Source organism: Nesoenas mayeri (genome assembly GCF_963082525.1).
Source record: "Nesoenas mayeri genome assembly, chromosome: 17".
In the NCBI taxonomy this organism is placed as follows: Eukaryota; Metazoa; Chordata; class Aves; order Columbiformes; family Columbidae; genus Nesoenas; species Nesoenas mayeri.
The window spans coordinates 5,524,955-5,545,909 of NC_137565.1; the positions used below are offsets into that span (position 1 = coordinate 5,524,955).

Below are 20,955 nucleotides of genomic sequence, written 5' to 3' on the forward strand. Positions count from 1 at the left end.
CCGGGCTGTGAGATCCAAGTCTGTGCTCTTTTTTGTCTGCAGTGAATTTTTACCCACTGGGGAGCAAAGCAGACTCCTGGCTGTCTGCTGGACACAGCGTGGATGCGAGCCTGCTGCAAAATTTTGGAAAGTGAAAGACTTTAAAGCACATTAATGTCTAAGAAAATGCAGTTAGTAACAACATCTTTGAAAGAAGAGCCGAACATAGAACATGTCCACTCAGTCTATTTTAGGGTAGAAGCTGTTTCATGAAGGGAGAGAAAAAAAAAAAGCAAAGCATTTCGGGATGACAGAAACCATAAGGAAGATCTGCTGCACCAGCCTGTCCTTTTTCTGACCGTTCGGATCCCTGAGGTCTGCACAGTCGGGCACTGGGCCACCAAGCCCTGCACCCGGGGCACGTGTGACAAAGCACAGCTGTCACCTCCATCTCCAGCATGGCTGGACCAGGATTTAAAGATTCACAAACACCACCCTAGCCCGTCCTGTGGGTTTTTCAGACCTGGGCTCAGCTGTCGGAGAAGCAGCACAATGAAGTTGAACAATTCTGCCACCCCATGGGCACTGGGTAAAGTCTCTGAGAACGGATCCGGAGCAGCTGCCAGCAGGAGGGGACAGAATGGGGACAGGACAAGGACAGGATCTACCCACCTCCCTGCCAGAGGAGCTGCATTTGTCATCTATGCTCTGTCTACACTCAGGCCACACGTTTTCTTCGGTCCCCAGCAGTGTTTCCCCAGGTACAGCCAGGGCTCTGCGCAAGAGCCATCCTGTTCTCAAGGTCTGTCTAGTGACTTAATTACCAGATTCTTATCCTGAAATTTGTGTACAGAAGAGCAGCCCCAAGAGACTGAAGGACAGAGGAAGCTCTTAGGACTGCGGCAGCCAAAGTCACTGCTGCAGCTTTTCTCAACGGCCAGTAGAAAAGTCTCAGCTTTTAAGCCCAGTCTCACCGCATCCATCCCCACGATTGCTCTGGTCAGTGATGGATGCACATGCCTGCAAAAGCCCAGATGGACCAAAGGGGCCACAAAACCAACAATTCATCTGTACACTGTCACTGAGTTCATTTCTAATGAAGAGGGCTAAAGCTGTATTTCCTCCTTCAGCACAAAAGCCACATACACAAAAGAAGAGGCCATCATACTGCTTGGTTAAGTGTTACTCTTTAATACAACATGGGAAAAGGCATAAGAATTAAGGATGTGCTGCTATTCATGACTTCAGTGTGCTCCTGCTAGGCCCTGAATTGCACAATAAGCCCACAACCAAGCTGAGAGCAGAACCAGGAATCCTGAACTTCCCTTTAACTGACATAAAATGCATTTTGCAGGAAATAAGCTAAGGAATGACACTACAGACTGCCACTAAACGCCCATCCACACAGCAACCAAACGCACGCTTGTGACCCCCGTGCACGCCAGCAGGACAGCGAGCAGGGGCAGCTTCCCAGACAGCTGCAGCCACAACAAACCCCCCGGGACACAGACACGGCAAAGCCTAACACGTACTCTGTAAAGGAGCCACTCTGCTTTCCTGCTCTCTGACTTCACTTGCAGAGTAAAGACGGTTGGTGCCTTAATGTCTACTTGCTGCTTGCAAAACCACAAGGTTAACCAGGCTTCGAATCAACTCCACTTTGTCCTAGACTCAGTCCATCAGACTGTGACAGTGTCTCTTTTACAGCTCTGCAGCAGTAGGTCTCAAAGCACAAAATGGGATGGAAACAAGATCGAACTCCAAGCAGGAACATGATTGGCTTTGCTTTTACCTGAAACCAAGATAATTGAAGTAGAAAGTCATAACGGGGAGACGCAGCCTGCTGGACCACTGCTGTGTTTTTACACTTTGCCTCTCAGTTTACAGTTAGAGGGCAAGAATTGTCTGCAACAGCTGGGTTTAGAGTGAACAATCCACATAATCACCCAGAGCCCCATTAGGCCAGGGTCCCACCAAACTGGCTTTATCATCACTACTCCTGATCTCTGCATAGTGTCAGCAAGAGAAGCCTCTCCCTTCTCCAGCAGGACATCTCAGCCCCTTCCTCCCCCTCGCATGAAGAAAGTGGCTCCACACAACCCCAGTGTCAAAGGAATCAAAATTCCTGCTGGTTAACAGCCAAGAACGGGCAGAACTCTCCCGTGCCCATCCCAGGAGCATCCCCCCCTTTCTGACCCACAGCCCCAACCCCAGAGAGCAGCAGCAGCAATACAGATGCTGCAGTAACAGTTAAGTGCTGTGGTCAGAGCTGACAAGCAGCTTCCCATCAAGAAAAAAAAAGAAACCAAAACCCACAAACCCTCTTTTATGCTTTCAGTTCATTAAACGCTCCTCTCGAAACTAAACTGATAAGGGGGAGAGCATCCCCGGTGTCCAGCTGTGTGCAGACCATGCCATCCCCTCTGGGCAAAGGTACATGCTCGACGCCGGAGTCCTGTGCAGGATCAGGACTCAGTTAAACAGCAAACAATTCACAACAGTGGAAACGATGTTTAGAGCCAAATAACTCTGCTTACCTCACATTTAATTTACGCTCTTCATCACTGCCAACCTCCAGCTGAGGGGAGAAAAGAAGGATACAGAGAAAGTTACACACTGGTTGTTTCCATACTACAACTTTAAAAAAAATCCCCACACTTTTTAAAACCACGCTTGCAATAACAGGTTTTGGGCAGCTGTATTTCGTGGGGGTTTTCATTCCAGTGCTGGGGATAAATGAGACTCCCTGGCCATATATGCCACCAGCACCCGGTGCCGGATGACAAAGGGGCTCACGGGGATTTTAAAGCTATTAGGTCCTAATCCTGCAAGCTGGTCCTAGAGCACAGATGGGTTTGAAGATCGCCAACCGCGACGTCACCGCGGGCACAGACACATCGCTCCCCCTGAGCACACACGTGAGAGCAGAACCTGTCCCGGCCGAAGGCTGGTGACGAAGAGCTGGGCACAAATTAACGCTGCCACCTGGCCACCTCCACCTGGGTGCTGGCAGAAGATGTGTCCCCAGGCTAGGACAATGCTCACCTGGTTGCCCAGCCATCAGCAAGTCCTACGTCTGCTGCCCTCCTGATAAACAGGATGGCAGGCATGTATTACAACTTCTTCACTGGACACCAGTGGAAAGTCCCCCTGGCAGCAAATCTGGCTGCTCAGGTGACATTACTGGCCCTTACACTTTATTTAATCAGAACAGAAGTGTGCCAGCTGACTTGAGCCCACTTTCACAGAGAAACACTTCCACACAGCTGTGCTTTCCAGCCACCCCTTCCAAGGTCCCTGTTAGCTTTAGGACAGAATTACATATTAAAGAAAAACAGGGCCGGGGTTAATTGCATCCAGAGATGATTGGAAAAAGAAAAAAGGCTCAAAGATAATTCTCCTCCTTAGGTCCAGTGTAAGTAAGCAGAAGAGAAAGGGCCAGGGGCAACCCCTTGGAGGGCAAGGGTGCACTGGTGAGATGGCTCAGATCCAAGAAGCGAAGCAGGGACCTTACAGACTGTCCTGCAACAGGAAAACCATCAACCCTGCAACACACCAGAGCCTGATGAAGCTGGAGGGATGCAAGCCTTTAAGAAATCACTCTCCACCAGTGCTAACACCCATGGACCACCTTGTTATTTACTACAACATTGACTAAAACCCGCATCAAATAAAGGCCATTGGAATGGTTACTTGTTTCCAGGTGGTTTTGTAGAAGTAAAAAAATAAGCAAGTAGTTTCATGTAAAACATTCAAGCTTGAAGTTTTGTGTGTGTATGTAGGACCTGGGCTGTTCCTCAGCCCTCCAAGCTCAGACTGGGGAGGCCAGAGCGCCCAGGAGCTGCTCTGCTCACAACCTGCAGGAACAAACCCCAAACGCAACCGCGCCGGCCGGATGTCAGAAATATGGCCATTTGGAGGAAAAGCGATACACGGAGACCATCCAAAATGACTGCAGCTGATGGCGAGAAACATACCATCGCTATTTTTAGTCTGTTTACAATGTGCAGCAGCGCAGAGCCGGCCCGGCCAGGGCAGCAGAGCCCCAGGAACACCCCCAGCCCCAGTGCCCCCCGCCAGCAGATCCCCCAGCTCCGGGAAGGGCTGGCAGGTTTTTGGCCTTTGTAAGTCACTCTCCTGTTTGTTTGGGTCTGTCACGTAGCAACAAAAGGGAGAAAAACTTCACTTTTTTAAACAAATGCGACTGTGAAGTCATGAACGTCCTCAGCTGCGGCTCGGCAGCAGAGCCGGGCCCTGAAGCTGCTCCAGGCTCATCTGCAGAAGGTGACTTGCTTTCAAAGTCGATTCTCCCTGTATTTCCTATTAAAAAGCTGCAGTAAAAGCAAAACAAGGCACCTTCTGACCTGTTTAGCTCAGAGCATCCCTCCGAGCTGGCAGGGTTTACGATGCTCCACACAGGTGAGGCCATGGACCCCTCGCATGGCATGGACACTGGGGCCAGACCCCCACGAGCTGCACACTCACAATTAGCAAGGATGTTTCGTCATCGTTTTCCATTTAAAAAAATATTATACTAATCCCTCACATTAGGCTAAAAGCCCTGAAAAGCCCTCATTTTCCTTATGAGAAAGATTATAAAAGATCAGGGATCATGTTAGCACTTTTCAATGTGATTTTTCTTTGAAATTAACTTTGCAAAAATCAATACACTGCATTTGGAAAAGGACAAGGTAAAGTTCTATGGTATTTCATGCCAGAAGCGACCATTCAAACAGAAGGGGAGCTGATATCTTCTTCTGGAAGCCACCTGAGCCACAGATGCTGGTGACAGAAGGGGACAACACCAGGCGGCAAGTTCGAGGCAGCATTTTGGAGAGGAAAAGGGAGAACTGTGTGGTTACCCCATTGAAAACAATAACAACTGACACAGAGCTCCTCCACAATGCAATGTCTAACAGAGGTATATGTACCAAGGGGAGAGCCATCCTGCCTTGAGTTCCCTCCCACCTGCATCAGCTAAACCCCGTCTAATTCCACTGCCTGCAAGAGAGCTACAGCTCCTTTACATCTGTGTAGATCAGGTGGCCACTAGGTCTCATTTAAGACTCTGTCTAAACAAGAACTCAACAAAAATCCTGCTGGAAAATCCTCAGAGAAGCACAAGTCCTGTCTTCAAGTTCTTGAATGAACACAGCGTGTTCCTGCAGCCTCAGGAGCCCAAACCACTCAACTTGGATTGCGGGCAGAACAGCTGGAGCAGGAAGGGATGAGCCAGGTCTCCAGCCAGGGCCATGCAAAGGGAACCCCACGGCCCCTCCGGAGAGCGAGAACCTGCGAGCCCTGCGGCACTGACCCCCTCCCGCCTGCCCGCCCCCGACCAGCTCATCAGGGGACTCACAGGGACCTGACAGGTGACAAATAGGATTGTTTACCTGGTGGGACAAAGCAAAGCCGAAGGCAGCAAGCACCAACGGAAAGAGGTGGGGGGGAAGAGGGATACACAGGGAGGATATACAGGGAAACACCAGGCCTGTCTTTGGGGGTCTTAAGAGGTCAGGAGGAGAAAATGGATCCACGGGGAAGAAGAAAAGCAATTGGAGGGTGCAGCTGTGTTTGGATGGTGCGTGGGAGCTGTGGTGAAGGGAAACAGAAGCCCAAGGCTGGGCAGAGGAAGGTGTTTCTGGGGTACCAGGGTGAAGGGGGCAGGCAGCAGAGCAGGGACACGCAGGGTGCCTGTTCCTGCAGAACTGGGACACATGGAGAAGAGCGTTACAGGGACAGCGGGTGAAGTGGTGGGTACCTGGCCCCGGAGCAACAGAGCTGGGAAGGAGGAGAGGGCAGCAGTGTGGTGCGGGCTGTGCTGTGGCAAGGAGTGACAGCAGACAGCATGACACAAGGATATTGCGACATGGGGACATCACACCGGTATGGGGTGGAGCGGGCCAGAAGCTGCTCTGGCAGCAGGGAACTGACCACGGCTGCCTCGGGGAGCCCCCAGGGTGGTTCCACTGCAGCTCGGGGACAGAGGGATCACACAGGGGGTGACACTGCGCATCCCCCGGGCAGGAAGTGGCGGCTGCGGGGGGTCAGGGGACAAGGGACAGGCACAGCTGCTCCACTGACAGGCCCAGCGTGCTGCCCGGGACCCACCGTGCGGAGAAGGGCACAGCCCCGCGGCTCAGCCCGCCCAGGCTGATGCTGCGGGACGGCTCGAGTGGGGTGACAGCGGTGGGGGACACGGAGCTGACTGGCGCCGAGGAGGGGACGGCCAGCGGGGACAGGGCGGGACGGTCCCGGGCCTGAATCAGCCCGGCAGCCCCGCGGGGCAGCACCAGGGGGGTGGCGAGGGGAACGGGCTGCGGTGGCTGGGGGGCGCTGGGCGGGGGCCGGGAGGGGCTGTGGGGGGCCCTGGCCGAGGACCGTGAAGCTCCGCGGGCCGCTGCGCGGGCCCAGCCGAGGCGCTGAGGGGCCGCGTCCCGCCCCGCTCCCCGTCCCCGCTCCGCCCGCGGCCCGGCCCGGCTCACCTCGCTGGTGCTGGCCGAGGAGGTGGCGCTGGGGGTCGGCGAGCGCTGCAGCGTGACCAGCGCCATGGCGTCGGCGGGGCCCGGCTACAGCCGCGGCTGCGGGGCGCCGGCCGCCTCCACCGCCCCGGCGGCTGCGCAGCCCGCCCGGCCGCGGGGAGGAGCGGGGTGGGCTGGGGCGGAGCGGGGAGGAGCGAGGCGGCTGCGGCGGCGGGACGGGGCGGAGCTTCCCCCGGGGACTCGCACGCTGCGCGGGGCGGGGCGGGGCGGAGCTTCCCCCGGGCACTCGCACGCTGCGCGGGGCGGGGCGCGCATGGCCCCGCACACGGGGGCGGTGGCCCCGTCGCCCCAAAAAGTGTCGGCAGGGTCTGATCTTCCCCCCGAAGGCACCTGAAGGGTGTCAGGGTGTGGCAGCCGGGAGCCTCCTTCAAACTGGACCGAAGAAAGTGCGAGGAGTCAGCGGTGCCAAATGCGAGAGGCAGACGAGTAATGGGGTAATTAGCGTAAGAGGCTTTGCTGATTGCATGGCAAGCCCTTAATAATTGAGGCCGGTGGGTAGCAGCCTTCCCCCCTCCATCCCTGCCACGCTGCTAAGGGGGGTGAGCAAGAGGGGGCTGGATGCCCAAGGTTGGACAACATCTCCGGGCAGCATCCCTGGGAGGATGCGGCCATGGGGCAGCACGTGTGGCGGATGAACCTCCAGCTTCACGGCACCACGAGTGGGATCCTGAGCTGTGGAGCTGCCTGGATGGGGCCGTTCAGTTGCTGGTGCTTCTGCCCGGCATTGGGAAGCAGGACGGCAGTGCCTGCAACAATACTGGGGCTGGAAACATGTGCTCTGCTGCCAAAAGCGTCAAAGGTACCGGGTGCTTAAGCCCTGGGAGTCTGCAGCCTTGGCTTTCCCATGCCATCCTCGTTGATTTCTGCCTTTCCTCTGCCTTCTGTGGGACCAAATCCCTGGCACCTGTGGTGGGTTGTGCTGCAGGGCTGAAACCTTGAGCCTGGAACTTCGGAGATGTGTCTGCAACCTGGCTGTTCAGAAGATTAGTTCTCGTTTATTTTGTCTTCCTTACACTTCTTATAAAAGCTTTAAGCACAATAAAATCCCTGAGTGTAGCAACTCTGCCCAAGCATGGTCTGTGCTTCCAGGGCTGCCTCTGCTGCTGGTGATGGTTTTTGCGCCGTCAGAAACCTGGCTTTTCAGCCCAGAACCCAAAATTGGGGGTTTTGTGAAGGGAGACGAGCTTAGAAGCAATAAATGAAGCCATCTGAGCAGGAAGCAGGGTGGCACGGCTACTGGGGTCTGTCAGGAGGGAGGCAATGCCATTTCTCTCTTACCACACAAAAATCAGCACCACAGCATCCAGTTTTCCCAGATCTCACAGGAATCTGGTGGCTGGGGAGTCCCATCCCTGTGTCCCCACCAGCCAGGGCCTGCGGGGGGGCAGCCAGCAGTCACCGTGGTGACAAGTATCAGCGATGGCATTTTGCCTCAGCCTGTGGTGACCCCGTTTTCCTTTCAGAGCGGTGACTGCGGAGCCGCTGCCAGTGGGACACGGGGTGCGGTGCGGGGGACTCCACCTCCCCGGGGCCGCAGCGCAAACTTTGGCCCCGTTGTCCAGGGACAGACTGTGATCCTCAACCCCTGTGCTGCGGGTGGTTTGCTGGGCTGGAAACAAGCTGTCCGTGAAGGTGGCTCTGCTGAAGTCTCTGAAAACTGCAGCACTGCCCCAGGGACCACACACTCTGCAGGTAAGCTGCTGAAAAATATGTATTTCAGTAAGGCAGGTGTCTCGTTGGCTAGTGCTGAAGGGCAGCCTGGAGTGCGTCCCCACGGCTGCCCCGGTTCCTGCAGCCGTGGGTTGTAAAACCGCAGCAGATGGGCAGCAGCACAGCTCTCGGCTGCTGTCGGTGCTTTGCCGTCCCGATGACTCATCCCTCCATCCCGGCAAATGTCAGTCCCGCTGCGGGCTGCCTTTCACAGCAAGAGATGCTGCACTTCGCCTTATCTAAATTAAACTACAGGTTAGAATTTACTCAGGAGCGGGGCTGGCGTGCTGCTGGCATCCCTCTCCGTACCCATGCACCAGCAGCTGAGCACCCAGGGCCGTACCCCAGGCCAAGGAGACCCACACTGCTGTACCCCAGCCCTTCCTCCCCCTGCTCCGTGGTTGCTCCCTGCCCAGACAGTGACCACAGGGCTTTTTCCAGGCTGCCCGGCAGGAAAACAGGCTGCCCAGAGCAGGTGTGGAGTCCCCTTATCTGGAGACACTCAAACCCATCTGGACATGACCCTGTGCAATCTGGTCTGGTGACCCTTGAACTGTGGGGTCTCCAGAGGTCCCTTCAACCCCAATCAGGCTGGGGTTCTATGAAAGCTCCATAAAGAGGGAAGAGACAGGGGAGTGAGGGGCCCGGCTGATGGGAGGAAGAGGAGGATGGTGATGGAGGCACCCAGGAACCGCAGCTCTTTCTGCTGGGCAGGGGAGTGCGGTCGTGGGCAGCTGAGCCACAGCTTTATTGTGGTTACAAAACACTGAAGGGAAGAGCCAAGGATGCTGCTGTGAGCAATGGGGATCGTTCCCCTGCCCCATAGCCAACTACGCCCCGCTCATTCGTGATTTCAGAGTCATGCGCGTGGCCGTCATCGGGGCCGGGGTGATGGGCCTCTCCACCGCCCTGTGCATCCACGAGCAGTTCCACAGCCTGCTGCCCGCCCTGCACGTGGAGATCTACGCAGACCGCTACACACCCCACACCACCAGCGACGGGGCAGCCGGCTTGTGGCAGCCCTACCTGAGCGACCGTGGTGACCTGCAGGAGACGTGAGTGAGGAGGAGGAGGATGGTGCCATGTCCCCCTGGGGCTGAGCTGCCTGGGCACAGCTCCATGGGGCTGGCAGCACCACTGCTCTCCTGTTTTCATCGCAGGGTCTGGAACAAAGAGACGTTTGATTATCTCCTCGGACACCTGGGCTCACCAGCAGCGACAGAAATGGGACTTTTCCTCATTTCTGGCTACAACCTGTTCGTGCAGCCGGTGCCGGTAAGGAGCAGTGGCAGCCAGGGCTGGGACGGGCTCCAGCTCGCGGGCTGCCCAGGGGCGGAAGGGCTGTGCTCCTTCCCAGACGATGCCCTGAATGCTTCCAAACCCTTCCAAGTTTGTCTTGTGACAGTGTGCCCAGGACACGGTGTTTTCTGTGCCCCCTATGCAATGTCAGTACAAAACAAGGGCTGAACCCTGGCAGAGCCTCTCCGGCCATGGTGTGCTGCGGCTGGACTTGATCTTTAAGATCTTTTATGTCTTTTCCTACCCCAATTATGCTATACCTGCCCACACACCTTTAGGGTAGGCTGTGTCCCCCTCCCCAGCTGCTGTCCCACGCTGGTACAGTGATTTGGGTTCATTAATGAGCTCAGACCTTTTTCCCTGTTGCAGGACCCATCTTGGAAGAACATTGTCCTGGGATTCAGGAACTTGACACCAAAAGAGCTGGAACTCTTCCCTGGTTACAGGTATTTCTCAGTGTTTTGCAGAGGGTCACTGATGTGCTTTCCCCCAGGCACCTCCTTGTCGAGGGGTGGCGAGGGTGACCAACTGTGGGCACAGAGGTGGCCTTGCTTGCCTTAAAAATGAGTAGGAGACACCTCAAGCAAGCCAAAAAACCAGCAGCCTAGCATGGAAACCATCCCAGCTCCTCTCTTACTTCACCAGATACTGTCAAACTGGGGGAAGGAAACCAGCAGAAGGTGTTTTATGCTGTAAACAGGGGAAAAAAAAAGAATCCTGCACTTGTTGTGCAAGGGGGAATTGGGATCCCAGAGCTGCAGCGGCCGTCAGGAGCGCTGGGGTGGAGGTGGATGGTTCTGCAGAGCTGCTGCGGGTCCTTATGGCTCCTTGTTCTGCTTTCAGCTACGGCTGGTTCAACACGGCGATGGTGCTGGAGGGCAGGCGGTACCTGCCGTGGCTGAGCAACCGGTGAGTGCGGAGCCGCCGGGCTGTGCCGGTGCCCATTGCTCTGGCTGGCAGGACATGAGAGGCGGGTGTGGATGAGCTAAAGGCTGGAGGTCATTAGGGCCCACTGAGAAAACCACGGCTGTTTATAAGGAGCACCAAGCTGTACCCACTCTGGGTGTCAATTACAGGTGATAATTTGAATGGTACGTTTGTTTTTAATTTACTGGTAAGAAATGAACTTGTTCTTCCCAGGCTAACACAGAGAGGAGTGAAGTTTTTCCATAAGAAGGTGGAATCTTTCCAGGAGGTGAGTGGCGATGTGGAGCTGGAGCAGAGCAGGCACAGCCCCGTCCTGATGTGGAGAAGAAACATGCAGCAAGCGTGTGGGTGTCCCTTGGCATAGCCAGGACAGGGCCAGCAGCAAGAGTACACCGGACAAATTCTACCGGGAAACATAAAGGCTCTTGGGTGTCACGAGATGGCCGAGAGGGGATGAGGTAGCGCGTTTTGCTGGCGCTGAGCAAACATGCAGCCAAGCATCGGCAGTACAGCTTTCCCTTAAATTGCAAATATTCTCCTTACTGCAGACGTGGGGTCTCAGCGGGAGCTGTGCTGGGGGGGCTGTGCCTGGGATCCAGCCCTGATGGTTTATTCATCACCAGATGGTTGGAGCGGGACTTGGCTCGGCTCTGATGCAGGAATCTCGTGCCCCGGGGGCAGCGTCGCTGCCCGTGCTGCTCAGCCCTTGTCTCTGTCTCTTCGTAGCTGTTTGCCCAGGGTGTGGATGTTGTGATCAACTGCACGGGGGTGCGCGCGGGGGAGCTGCAGCCCGACTCGGAGCTCCAGCCCGGCCGTGGACAGGTCATAAAGGTGAGGGGGTGCGGGGCCCGTGTGTTCCCTCCTTGTTCCAGTGCACCTGTGCCCTCTGGGGCAAATCATGGGATTGTGGGCTGGACCCACACTGGGATCAGGTCCTGATTCCCAGCAAGTGTTGGTCACGTAAAACCCTCCTGTGCATGGAGGCCGGAGCAGAAAACCTGGATCCGGTTACTGGTCCAGCCGTGGGGATGCCCTGAGCCTCCAGCCCGGTTTTTCATCAAATGAAGGTGGGAGGAGGCCAGAGGCATAATGCTGATAATAAAAAGACATAAAATCCTTGGAAAAGAGGATGTCCATGGAGCTGATGCAGAAGGAAGGACACCCCATGCAGACCCCGTGGCTGCCAAGCTGCCCATGTTCGTCCCGCCACCCCCCAAAGCCACGGACCCGGCTCTCCCGCTGTCCCTGACCCTCTGCCCTTCGTCTCCCAGGTCCTGGCCCCATGGGTGAAGCATTTCATCATCACTCATGACATCGAATCTGGGATCTACAACTCACCGTACATCATACCAGGGTAGGTGCCAGCAACACGGGGCTTCAATGTCCCCAGTCCTGTCCTTTTCCAAGAAATAATCGCACCAAAGCAAAATGCCAATCCTAGCCAGGTCCTCCAAAGAGCCAAACACTGAGAGTGGGGCAGGTACTTTGGGGGAGATCCTTTGTTTTCACCTTTATAATTGGTTCTTTTGTCCATGGTGTTGACAAAACTGCTGTACAGCAGCTCATCGTGACGAAAGGCTCTTCTGGTCCATTAAAACCAGTGGCAGGAATCCTTTTTACTTCATTAAAAGCCTACCCTGAAAGCTCAGCCTTTCCGCGCCGTTATCCTGAGCAGTGCTGCGGCTGCTGGTGACACATCTCCTGAGGACATCCCACCCAGTTCAGCGCCCACACAGGGTCCATATCACCTCCCTAAGGGAACCCAGGAGGAATCTCAGAGGAAAACCTTATTTCTGTGTCCCCATAGGGGTGAGAAGGGCTCAGTTGAGATCCTGGCCCCAAAAGGACCGTCCCCCAAGCTCAGCGAGTGGTGGTGCCCGTTCAGAGCCCGGCTTCCAGTTCCTACCTTGTCTGTTCCGCCTGCTTCCCACCAGCAGCTTTCTTGCGTGTACCCAGGGAGATAAACTGCAGGATAAATAAATACGTCTGCTGTTCATCCCGCCTCTGTTTCCTGCTGAGAGCAGCCGTCTACCCCGCTTTGGCAACGGAAAGGGGTTTTTAAGCTGTAACTCGAATGCTGCGTTCCTGGCGCTTCCTATTGTGCGAATATTTCAGGATTAGGCAATAAGCCGTTGTGTAAATAGGAACTTTGGATGCTCACAGCCCCCAGGCAAAGTATTCCAAGCAATTTCTGATCACGGTCCCGTGTGAATTCCTCTCCCTGTGTTTGTTTGAGCTGGAGCTGTGGGGATGCAGCTGGGTCAAGCAGAGCACGTCTCTTCCACACCAGAGAGCTCGGCCCCAGGGGCTCCCCCCTGCTCCCCTCTTGTCTTTGTGCTGCCCGGGGCTCACACAAGGTTTTCAAAGGTCACAGCAGGTACAGATGTCCCCAGCTCCCTAGCCGTACCCCGTCTCTTCTCTGTTAACCCGCAGAGCTTCAGAGCGGCAGCAATCTGTCCCGTTGTGCTCCGCCACAGACATCCCATCCCATCCCATCCCATCCCATCCCATCCCATCCCTTCCAACGCTTCCCCAGCCAGGCAGGAGCAGAGCTGTCTGACAGAAGGATAAATTAACTGTTTGTTTTGCTCAGGGAAAGGCGTTTTGGGTGCTGATAGTATTTAATGAATGACTCGCTCGTGAGCAGGCACTGCTCTCTTGCTTGGCATGAGAGCTTTTCCAGCAGGAATACATTGCAGGCTCAGGATGTAAGAGAATCCATAAATCACAGATGCGCAGAGTCCCTCCGCGTGATGGCCCAGCAAAGGACAGCTGGGGACACTCACCGCCACTTATCTCCTTTGGCTTTTGGTGCAGGAGTGAGTTGACAGTCTTGGGTGGGATCTACCAGCATGGAAACTGGAATGAAGAAAACAGCGCCCAGGACCACAAAACCATCTGGGAGAGCTGCTGCCGGCTGCTCCCTGCGCTGCAGGTGGGTGACCCGACCCCGGGAGGGGGACATGGGGAGGCCACAGGGGTGGGCACTGAGGACAAACTGCAAAATTGGAAACTTTACATGAGTGATGGTCATATATTGAGTATTGCATCCAGCCCCGGGGTCCTCAGCACAGGACAGACATGGACCTGTTGGAGAGGGCCCAGAGGAGCCTTTCCAGACTTAAAAGGGGCCGATAAGAAAGATGGGGACAGACTTTTCAGCAGGGCTTGTTGTGATAGGACAAGGGGTGATGGTTTTGAACTAAAGGAGAGGAGATTCAGGCTGGACATGGGGAAGAAATTGTTGCCCTGAGGGTGGTGAGAGCCTGGGCCAGGTTGGCCAGAGAGGTGGTGGATGAACCATCCCTGGAGACATCCCAGGCCAGGCTGGACGGGGCTCTGAGCACCCTGAGCTGGTGCAGATGTCCCTGTCATGGCAGGGGTGGCACTGGGTGAGCTCTGAAGGTCCCTTTGGTGATCCCAGATGGTTCTGTCCAGTTGCCTCTTGCAGCATCGCAGGAGCCGGTGCAGCAGCTTCTGTCCCTGCTCATTGCAAGAGCCCCCAACTTATGGATTACTTAGTGCCAGGAGTTTTGGTGCTGTAATTCGGAGAAATGTGGTGCAGGTGTTGACGGGCTTTTGCTTTCAGAAAGCAAAGATCGTGGAGGAGTGGAGCGGCTTGAGACCAGCGCGTCCCCGGGTTCGCTTGGAGCGGGAGACCCTCCGCCACGGGCACGGCCAGGCAGAGGTACCGCGCTCGGCCCCCCAGGGCCGTTAACCCCCATGTTAATTGTGCATTTGTCACTGCGACCTGGGCAGCACAGCACCAACATCCAGCAACGCTGTTGCTCTTCAGCCCCACACCCATCGGTCCTTGCCCCGGCTCCTCTCTGTGAACCTGAGATGTTTCAGCCCAGTGCCAGAGATGAGCGTCAAAGATAATAAGTTTTGATGGATTTTTATAGGGAGAGTGGGCAGGGAATGCTCCTGCCGAAGGAAAACCTGCAGCTGGAGCTTAGTCCTTAATAGAGGCCAAAAAAACTCAAATGGGAGAAAAACTTTGGCTCTGCACAGGCTCTGCTGCTGCCAGAACCACATGAGGCACATGTAAACCATGTTTCGGTGTCAGCGTTTAAGGAGCGTGGTTTTCTGCTCAAAGCCAATAGCTTTACAGCCCTTGTACACGCAAGCTTCATATCTCCTTTTAATAAAACCCAATACACAGCTTTTGATAAAACGCTCAGGGCCTCCAGCACTGACACCAGGTTGTTAGTGCAAAAGATTGGATTTCTCGAGCTTTCTTCCCGTTCAAAACACAGCAGCAGCACGAAATGAAACACGGTGAAGGCGCAGAGAGATGCTGGTGGGGCTGTAGCTGCCGTGGGGCTCTGCAAAATCCCTCTGTGTAGGTAAAGCTGGGTGTCTAGTGTAAAACTTCCCCAGCACAGCAGCTCTTTAAGTTGCCTTACACTGCTAGATATCTTTTAAGAGAAAAGGGAGTGGGGACAGCATAGTTAAAGCGTGCCACCTATTCTTGGACCTCCGCACAGCAGCTTTTGGTGTAGGACCACGTCCCTCATCAGTGCTGTCACCTGAATGCTCGGCAGCAGAGCTGCAGAGGGAATCCTCAGTTTGATTGTGTGCATATGTCTCTGTACAGCTTGAAAGAAGAGATTAAAGCGCCAAAGGAGATGATGACTGCAACATGTAATTAAATGTAATGAAAATATACTCAATTTTTAGCTGGAGAGTCTTGGAAAGAAAACGGTGTATTTAGGCCAAGTCCAGAGCACAGTTCAAAGCGATGCTGTATTTGAATTAATTTTTGGCTTGCTCTGTTCTGTTATCAGCACTGTATCTGCGCTGCCTTGGCACGGAGAGGTGTAGCTATTGATCCCAGTGCTGAGGCAGGGCTCCCGCTGAAGTGATTTAACAAACCCAAGGGGAACATAACGTGTTGTGCTCTGAGGAACACGGCCGCTGCGTTTCGGGGTGGCTGGGCAGGCAGAGGATGAACCTCAGAGTGTTTCTGCTGCATCTCCAGTGGCCTTTGGAGGGAGAGACAGAGCAGCAGGTCACTGAGCTGAGCTCCCCGATCGTGGCTCAACCTGGAGACACTGAGGACGTCCCCAGCTGCTGTTGTGGCTCCTCGCTGCCTGGAGGGCTCCGCTGCAGCTTTCCTGGCACCAGCCCCTTCTCTTCTCCCCCAGGTGATACACAACTATGGCCACGGCGGGTTCGGGATCACCATCCACTGGGGCTGTGCCATGGCAGCAGCCCGGCTCTTCGGCAGCATCCTGCAGGAGCAGCGCCTGGCCCAGCCCCGCTTGTGAGGCGCCCGCTGCCCAGGGATCCTGTGACAGCAGCAGCTCGGAAATCACAGCAGGAGGATGCGAATAACACAGCGACACACGTGGGTCATTCAACCTTCCCGCCAGCTCCAACACCCGTGCGTAGCGTCTCGTTTTCAGGTCGCTGCCAGTTCTGTCACTGCCGTTTGCCAGACACCCTATTTCCCTCCACCTCCCCAAAGGAAGTGCTTTAAAAAATGGACTAATTATCTCCGACCAAGCGCACTTCTGTCCTGGGGATCAGTCTGCAAAGGGCAGGCAGGGTTCAGCTGCGACCTCGACAGTCCTGCAGTTCATCTGCACGATGGGGCAGGATCTGAAACGGAGCCGGTGCCACCTGAGGACTTCGCTGGCTGCTCTGACACCCAGTGTGTAATTAGATTCGCAAGCTTCCCCCCAGGAGGCAAAAGCTCCTTAGTAGGAAGAAGCTCTGAAGCTCCCAGGGCAGTAACAACAGCTCCAAAAGCACGTGCTGCAGTTACAATGGCTTTTCTTACGTTCATGTCAGGACAGAGCATGGGTCTGCAGCACCTGGTTAGTGTATCTGGCACTAGACAGCAGCCGTCGCCTAAAATGGGCTTTCCAAATGATGTTTTTAGCAACAAAAGCAACATGTTCCAGCCCTGTGTACTTGCCAGACTCTATATATAGCAGAGAGGACATGCAAAATAGCTGTTCTTGTCCCTAAAACTCCCACGGGCCCTCCAGTTTCTCATTTCCGTGCGACAGGGCTGGAGCAGCGGCTCCCAGAGGAGCTGCCTCGGGGTGGCTGTGCCCCCCAAAGGACCTGGGGACAGCTCCCGGGGGCTGTGATATCTCAGGAGTGTTCAGTGCCACTGCTGGGGACCCAACACAGCGTTCTGAAGATACAGTTTGGCTGATTTTTTCTATGCCAGGTAAATAATAATATTTTTTTTTAAAAATCACAAAGTAGTGAATGATCAAGAAGCATTAACCTCAAATGCAAAGGCTGGTTTTGTCCCAAGCCCAGCACACAGTGCCTGGCTCGCTCTCCTCGCAGATAAACCAACTGTTTCTTACTCATCTGGATGCAGCTTCTCTGTCTGTCAGACTCCATGCGCCAGAAACAGCTCCCCAGCCTGGTTTGGGATGTACCAGGCAGCTGCATCTGGTGCACGAGATGCTGCGGTGCCGCTGGGTCCTGTTCCCTCCCAAGCACCTGAATTTAAACCAGCCCCATTAAAGCGCACATTGCCTGGGCTCAGCCTGGCACCAGCACTGTTCCCTGTCCAAGGACCCGTCTCCTTTCATCCTGCTCCAGTTCTACCACGGAAGAGAGAAACTCTGATGAGCTGTGCTGAGAGCGTCTGCTAAGTGTCTGCCCTTTTACAAAAGCAGCAATGGTGACTCTCACCATAAGGGCTGGAATTTCTCAGCAGCTGCTGCCCCGTCCCCTTCCCGTCCTCCCCCACTTCTGTAAAGGCGCAGGGGGTTGTGTTTGCCTCCGCGGTGACACCTGCAGCGCCGGCAAAGGGACATCGCATGGGAATTCTCATGTCTATGGCACTTGAGTCCAAGGGAACAATCTGCAGTCGATGGCAGCGATGAGAAAACGAGGAGCCGCCGTCACATCCAGTCTGTCTCTCAAAAGGGTTTCCCACTTGATGTGGCAGCTCACCTGATCCATGAGCAACAAAAGAGTAGAAAAAAGAAAACAATAGCTAGAGAAAATTTACCATTGATGAATGCTAAAGCAAATGGTCTGTGATACCGCATCAGTAGATGCCACACAGTGAAACAGCACCTGCTCTGTTTCACTTATTCCAAATGGGATATTAAGGACCAGATTCTCCTCCCGTTTGCGCTGCTGTAGATCCAAAATCACCCGGTGAGCGGGGCTGTAACAAATCCGTGCACAGCTTGTAATTGATTCTGCTGATCTTAAAGCCGGTAGGAGCAGCTGTCCTGGGATCTGACCCGGCCTTTTGGAAATCAAACAGAAATCATCATTTTATTTGCAGCCTAATTTTGCTTATTTGCTAGAAGGCCAAGAGTTAATACGTGCACACAATAAAGGTAATATTCAAATACCTCTTGCGTGCTGCTTTCTCCGTGGGGGCACAGATGGGGCCCCAAATGCAAATTCCACAGCAACACCCCAGAATCATCACTCCACATCTCCCTGGGGACTGTCAGTGGCTGCACACGCTGGGAGAAGGAAGACAGACGAGAACACACATGTTGGCATGCAAAGTATTTGCAGCTCCTTAGTCATTTTGACTCGGACACAAACAGCCATAGGTTTGTAAATCACTGGACATCAAAAGTAAGAATATCATTTAAAGGGTAAGGGCTACAGTCAGGGTAATGCGCTTCATTCTGTTTTATAACTATGAGATAGGTAAATAAATGGATGGAACCCTCCCTGCCCCGAAGCACCGACACACACTGAGCCTCTTCATTATGCCCATATGCACAAAACACACACAAAATGGGTTGGATCTGCAAAGCGCTGGGCCCCGGCAGATCCCACAGAGCAGCGTGTACCCCAAATCTCTGAACACACCAAAAAATAGTAAAGTGACCCTTCATAAGGGTCCCCTAGAACAGCCAAGAGCATTTATATTGAAAAAACTATTTATTTGTTTAACATAAAATATCTAGTGTGGAATTAAACTATCCAGTGTTGCATCAGTAACATAGGAACAAAAGGAGTATTTTACAACAAGCTTGATATACACAAAGTTTTTAAACATTAAAATGTATCCAGCTTAGAAACTGTACATTCAAACACAGGAAAACATTCAATGTTCTTTCGGCAAGCATTTAGGAATAATAAATCATTCCATCAAAGCACACTTGGAGAATTATTTGTCCCACAACAGCTTTGCACATTAATATATTGGACAGTTAGTAAATCTCTGAACCCCACAATTGTTTGCTCTCGATTTTAATTCAAAATTATCTCACTTTAATTTTTTAAATGCTATATTAATTCCTTCATCAGTGAAAAATACTCGACAGTGTGTAAAACAATCTTTGGAAGCTTATTATATACATCAACGGTGTTGCCATATTAACAAAATATGACTCGTGATTATTTATAGGCTATTGTGTATCAACCTGAACATTCTTCAGTTTTTCAGTGAACAATCTAAGAAGTCCTTGTGTTATTAATAATACGTTAAGACCTGCAAAACCTGAACTTCAGTTTCTCCTTCTTCCCTGGCTTCTCCATCCAGCTGATCCAAAGCCCATGGACCATCCCTGGGAGCTTCTCCCGCACCCCAATCACGCTCCAGAGTGTGAAGATGCTTCAGCAGGACCCGCCAGTCTTGGCATTTATATCCTTAAATATATTTTCAATGCAGAATTCATAAAAAGTAAAAATGCCTTCATTTTTTTTTTAATACTGTAAATGTCACAGGTTAAAACTGAACTACTCAACAGCAGCAAAAGGTTTTGCATTATCTATAAATCTTTACCTAGTAAATATTTTATCTGAAGTATAGGGATCTACAAATTCAGGACATCCATATGCTCCACTCTGAATGCCCGCTTTCCTTTCAAACTGTTGAATATTGACTCAAAACCCTGAAGCGATATGTGAACATTAACACTGGAAAAGCAGAAATTTAACGAAAGGAGCTTTAATAACAGACAAACTTGGCAGGGGGCTGGCAGGTGGAATCCTCCGGGCGCGGATGTCACGCACTTCGGATTCCTCCCCTCTACCGCAGGATTCCCCGGGGACCACCCGGGTTTGGGGTGTTCACTGCAAACACAGCTCACGCAAAGCCACACGGCCAGGGACACGGAGCAGCTGGACGTGCCCCAGTCACGCGTGGACCAGCACGTTCCCAAGTGCCGTCACCAGTGGGAGGAAGCCCTCTTCCGCCACCAGAAGGTGACCAGACCATCCGACACAAAGGCAAAGCAGGTCTTTCCAGCTCACCGGTCTCCTATCAGATCTAAACCCATCCAGGATCCACCGTGGAAAGTGGGATCCCTGTCAGCTGAGCGGCTTTTTCCCCTTACTGGGACAAGTTTCCCTCTTTAGCCCAACTGCTCCCGGAGCCTTTCGTTGCCGTCACCACCATCGCGTGGTGAGCAAAGGGACATTTTGGTGCCTTGTCAAACTTTGACTTTTCTCAGCAGGAGATCCACACACACACAATATCAATAACCTCTTAGGCCTTTTTTTACTAGTCTGGGTTTCCTCCATTTCTCTAAGGAATTACCCACTTCTCATGTTCCTTCAGTGCTATAAGCAAACAGCCTAACGCATCTCAGAGCACGAGACTGCGCTGCAGTGCTGTGAAACCCTCTGGGAAAGCTGAACCCCAGCTGTGCCCGTTTGTTTTGCACCCAAACACGGACTCAGTCACCTGCTCCCGCCCCACAGAAAAAAGGGGCCTCATTCCCAGAATACTTTAAATATCCTATTGTGCAAAACCTGGTTGCACATTTACCTATGTTTACGTGAGACAACCGACCACACGCTCTATAAAAATGTATTGCTTCCCGCAGCCTAGGGATTAGCATTTAGCCCATCTCACTTACATCTGCTTGTGTCCCCATAGTCTGGAATCCTGAAAATAAACAGAGACACAATGAGCCACATCTCAGCTCCCTGATGCATTTCCTCTCCACCCATCCACAGCCTCTGGAAACTGACTTCCTGCAAAGCCACAGATTTCTGACAAACAAGACAAACATCCACACCTGAGTTCTCTGACAAGAGCAGGATCATCAGCCTTGATGAGCTACACCTGAGGGAGTGGAGCTCCTCATCTGAGGATAATTGCAGTTTGGCTCTTCTCAGGATTTTTGTTCCTTCATGACACGATGCCAGCTACATTCCTTTGTCACCAGGTTGATGCTACGGTCAAAGTACAATCAGCAGCTATCAAAAAGTCCTGCCCAGCAGTCAGGAGATCAGCTTCTCTATGGAGACACGCCAAAGCAGCTCCATCCAGACTGCGACACGCAGCTCTTCAGACTGAGGCTTTTCTATCAAAGATTTTGGCTATACCACCATGAGAATGTTCTTAGGCAAACGGAGCAGAAACGTACCCAGACCCAGGCAGAAAACCATGGCGTGTGTCTCCATGCACACAGAGACACCAGCACGGCTGAAGGAGTCTTCACCAAGCAGCAGACAGGGTGCTTGATGTTTCTGGCAATGTTAGAGGAGTCAAATCCTGCTCCAAACCATGAAGATTTACATTTCTTATGTAAAGTTC

General features: G+C 53.3%; 2 protein-coding genes across 3 annotated transcripts in view; one reads left to right on the forward strand and one right to left on the reverse strand.

Moving 5' to 3' along the window:
* The window catches only part of SSH1 (slingshot protein phosphatase 1), a 33,832-nt gene extending 27,222 nt beyond the window's left edge, over positions 1-6,610 (reverse strand). The window contains exons 1-2 of one of the 2 annotated variants that reach the window (XM_080355098.1): positions 6,465-6,610; positions 2,517-2,557 (exon numbers count right to left, since the gene is read on the reverse strand). In XM_080355098.1, coding sequence (XP_080211224.1) covers positions 2,517-2,557; positions 6,465-6,530 — 107 coding nt within the window. In that variant the 5' untranslated portion in view covers positions 6,531-6,610. Of the gene's footprint in view, positions 1-1,511; positions 1,768-2,516; positions 2,558-6,464 lie in introns of those variants that run through there. The other variant, XM_080355099.1, reaches the window with a different exon arrangement.
* Positions 6,611-9,092: 2,482 nt separating this feature from the next.
* DAO (D-amino acid oxidase) lies at positions 9,093-15,730 on the forward strand (the record flags this gene model as incomplete). Its single annotated transcript, XM_080355494.1, has 10 exons — positions 9,093-9,286; positions 9,392-9,506; positions 9,900-9,976; positions 10,374-10,439; positions 10,671-10,725; positions 11,184-11,288; positions 11,729-11,811; positions 13,275-13,392; positions 14,047-14,145; positions 15,608-15,730. The coding sequence occupies 10 exons, from the start codon at positions 9,093-9,095 to the stop codon at positions 15,728-15,730; spliced, it is 1,035 nt and encodes a 344-aa protein (XP_080211620.1).
* Positions 15,731-20,955: the final 5,225 nt, after the last annotated feature.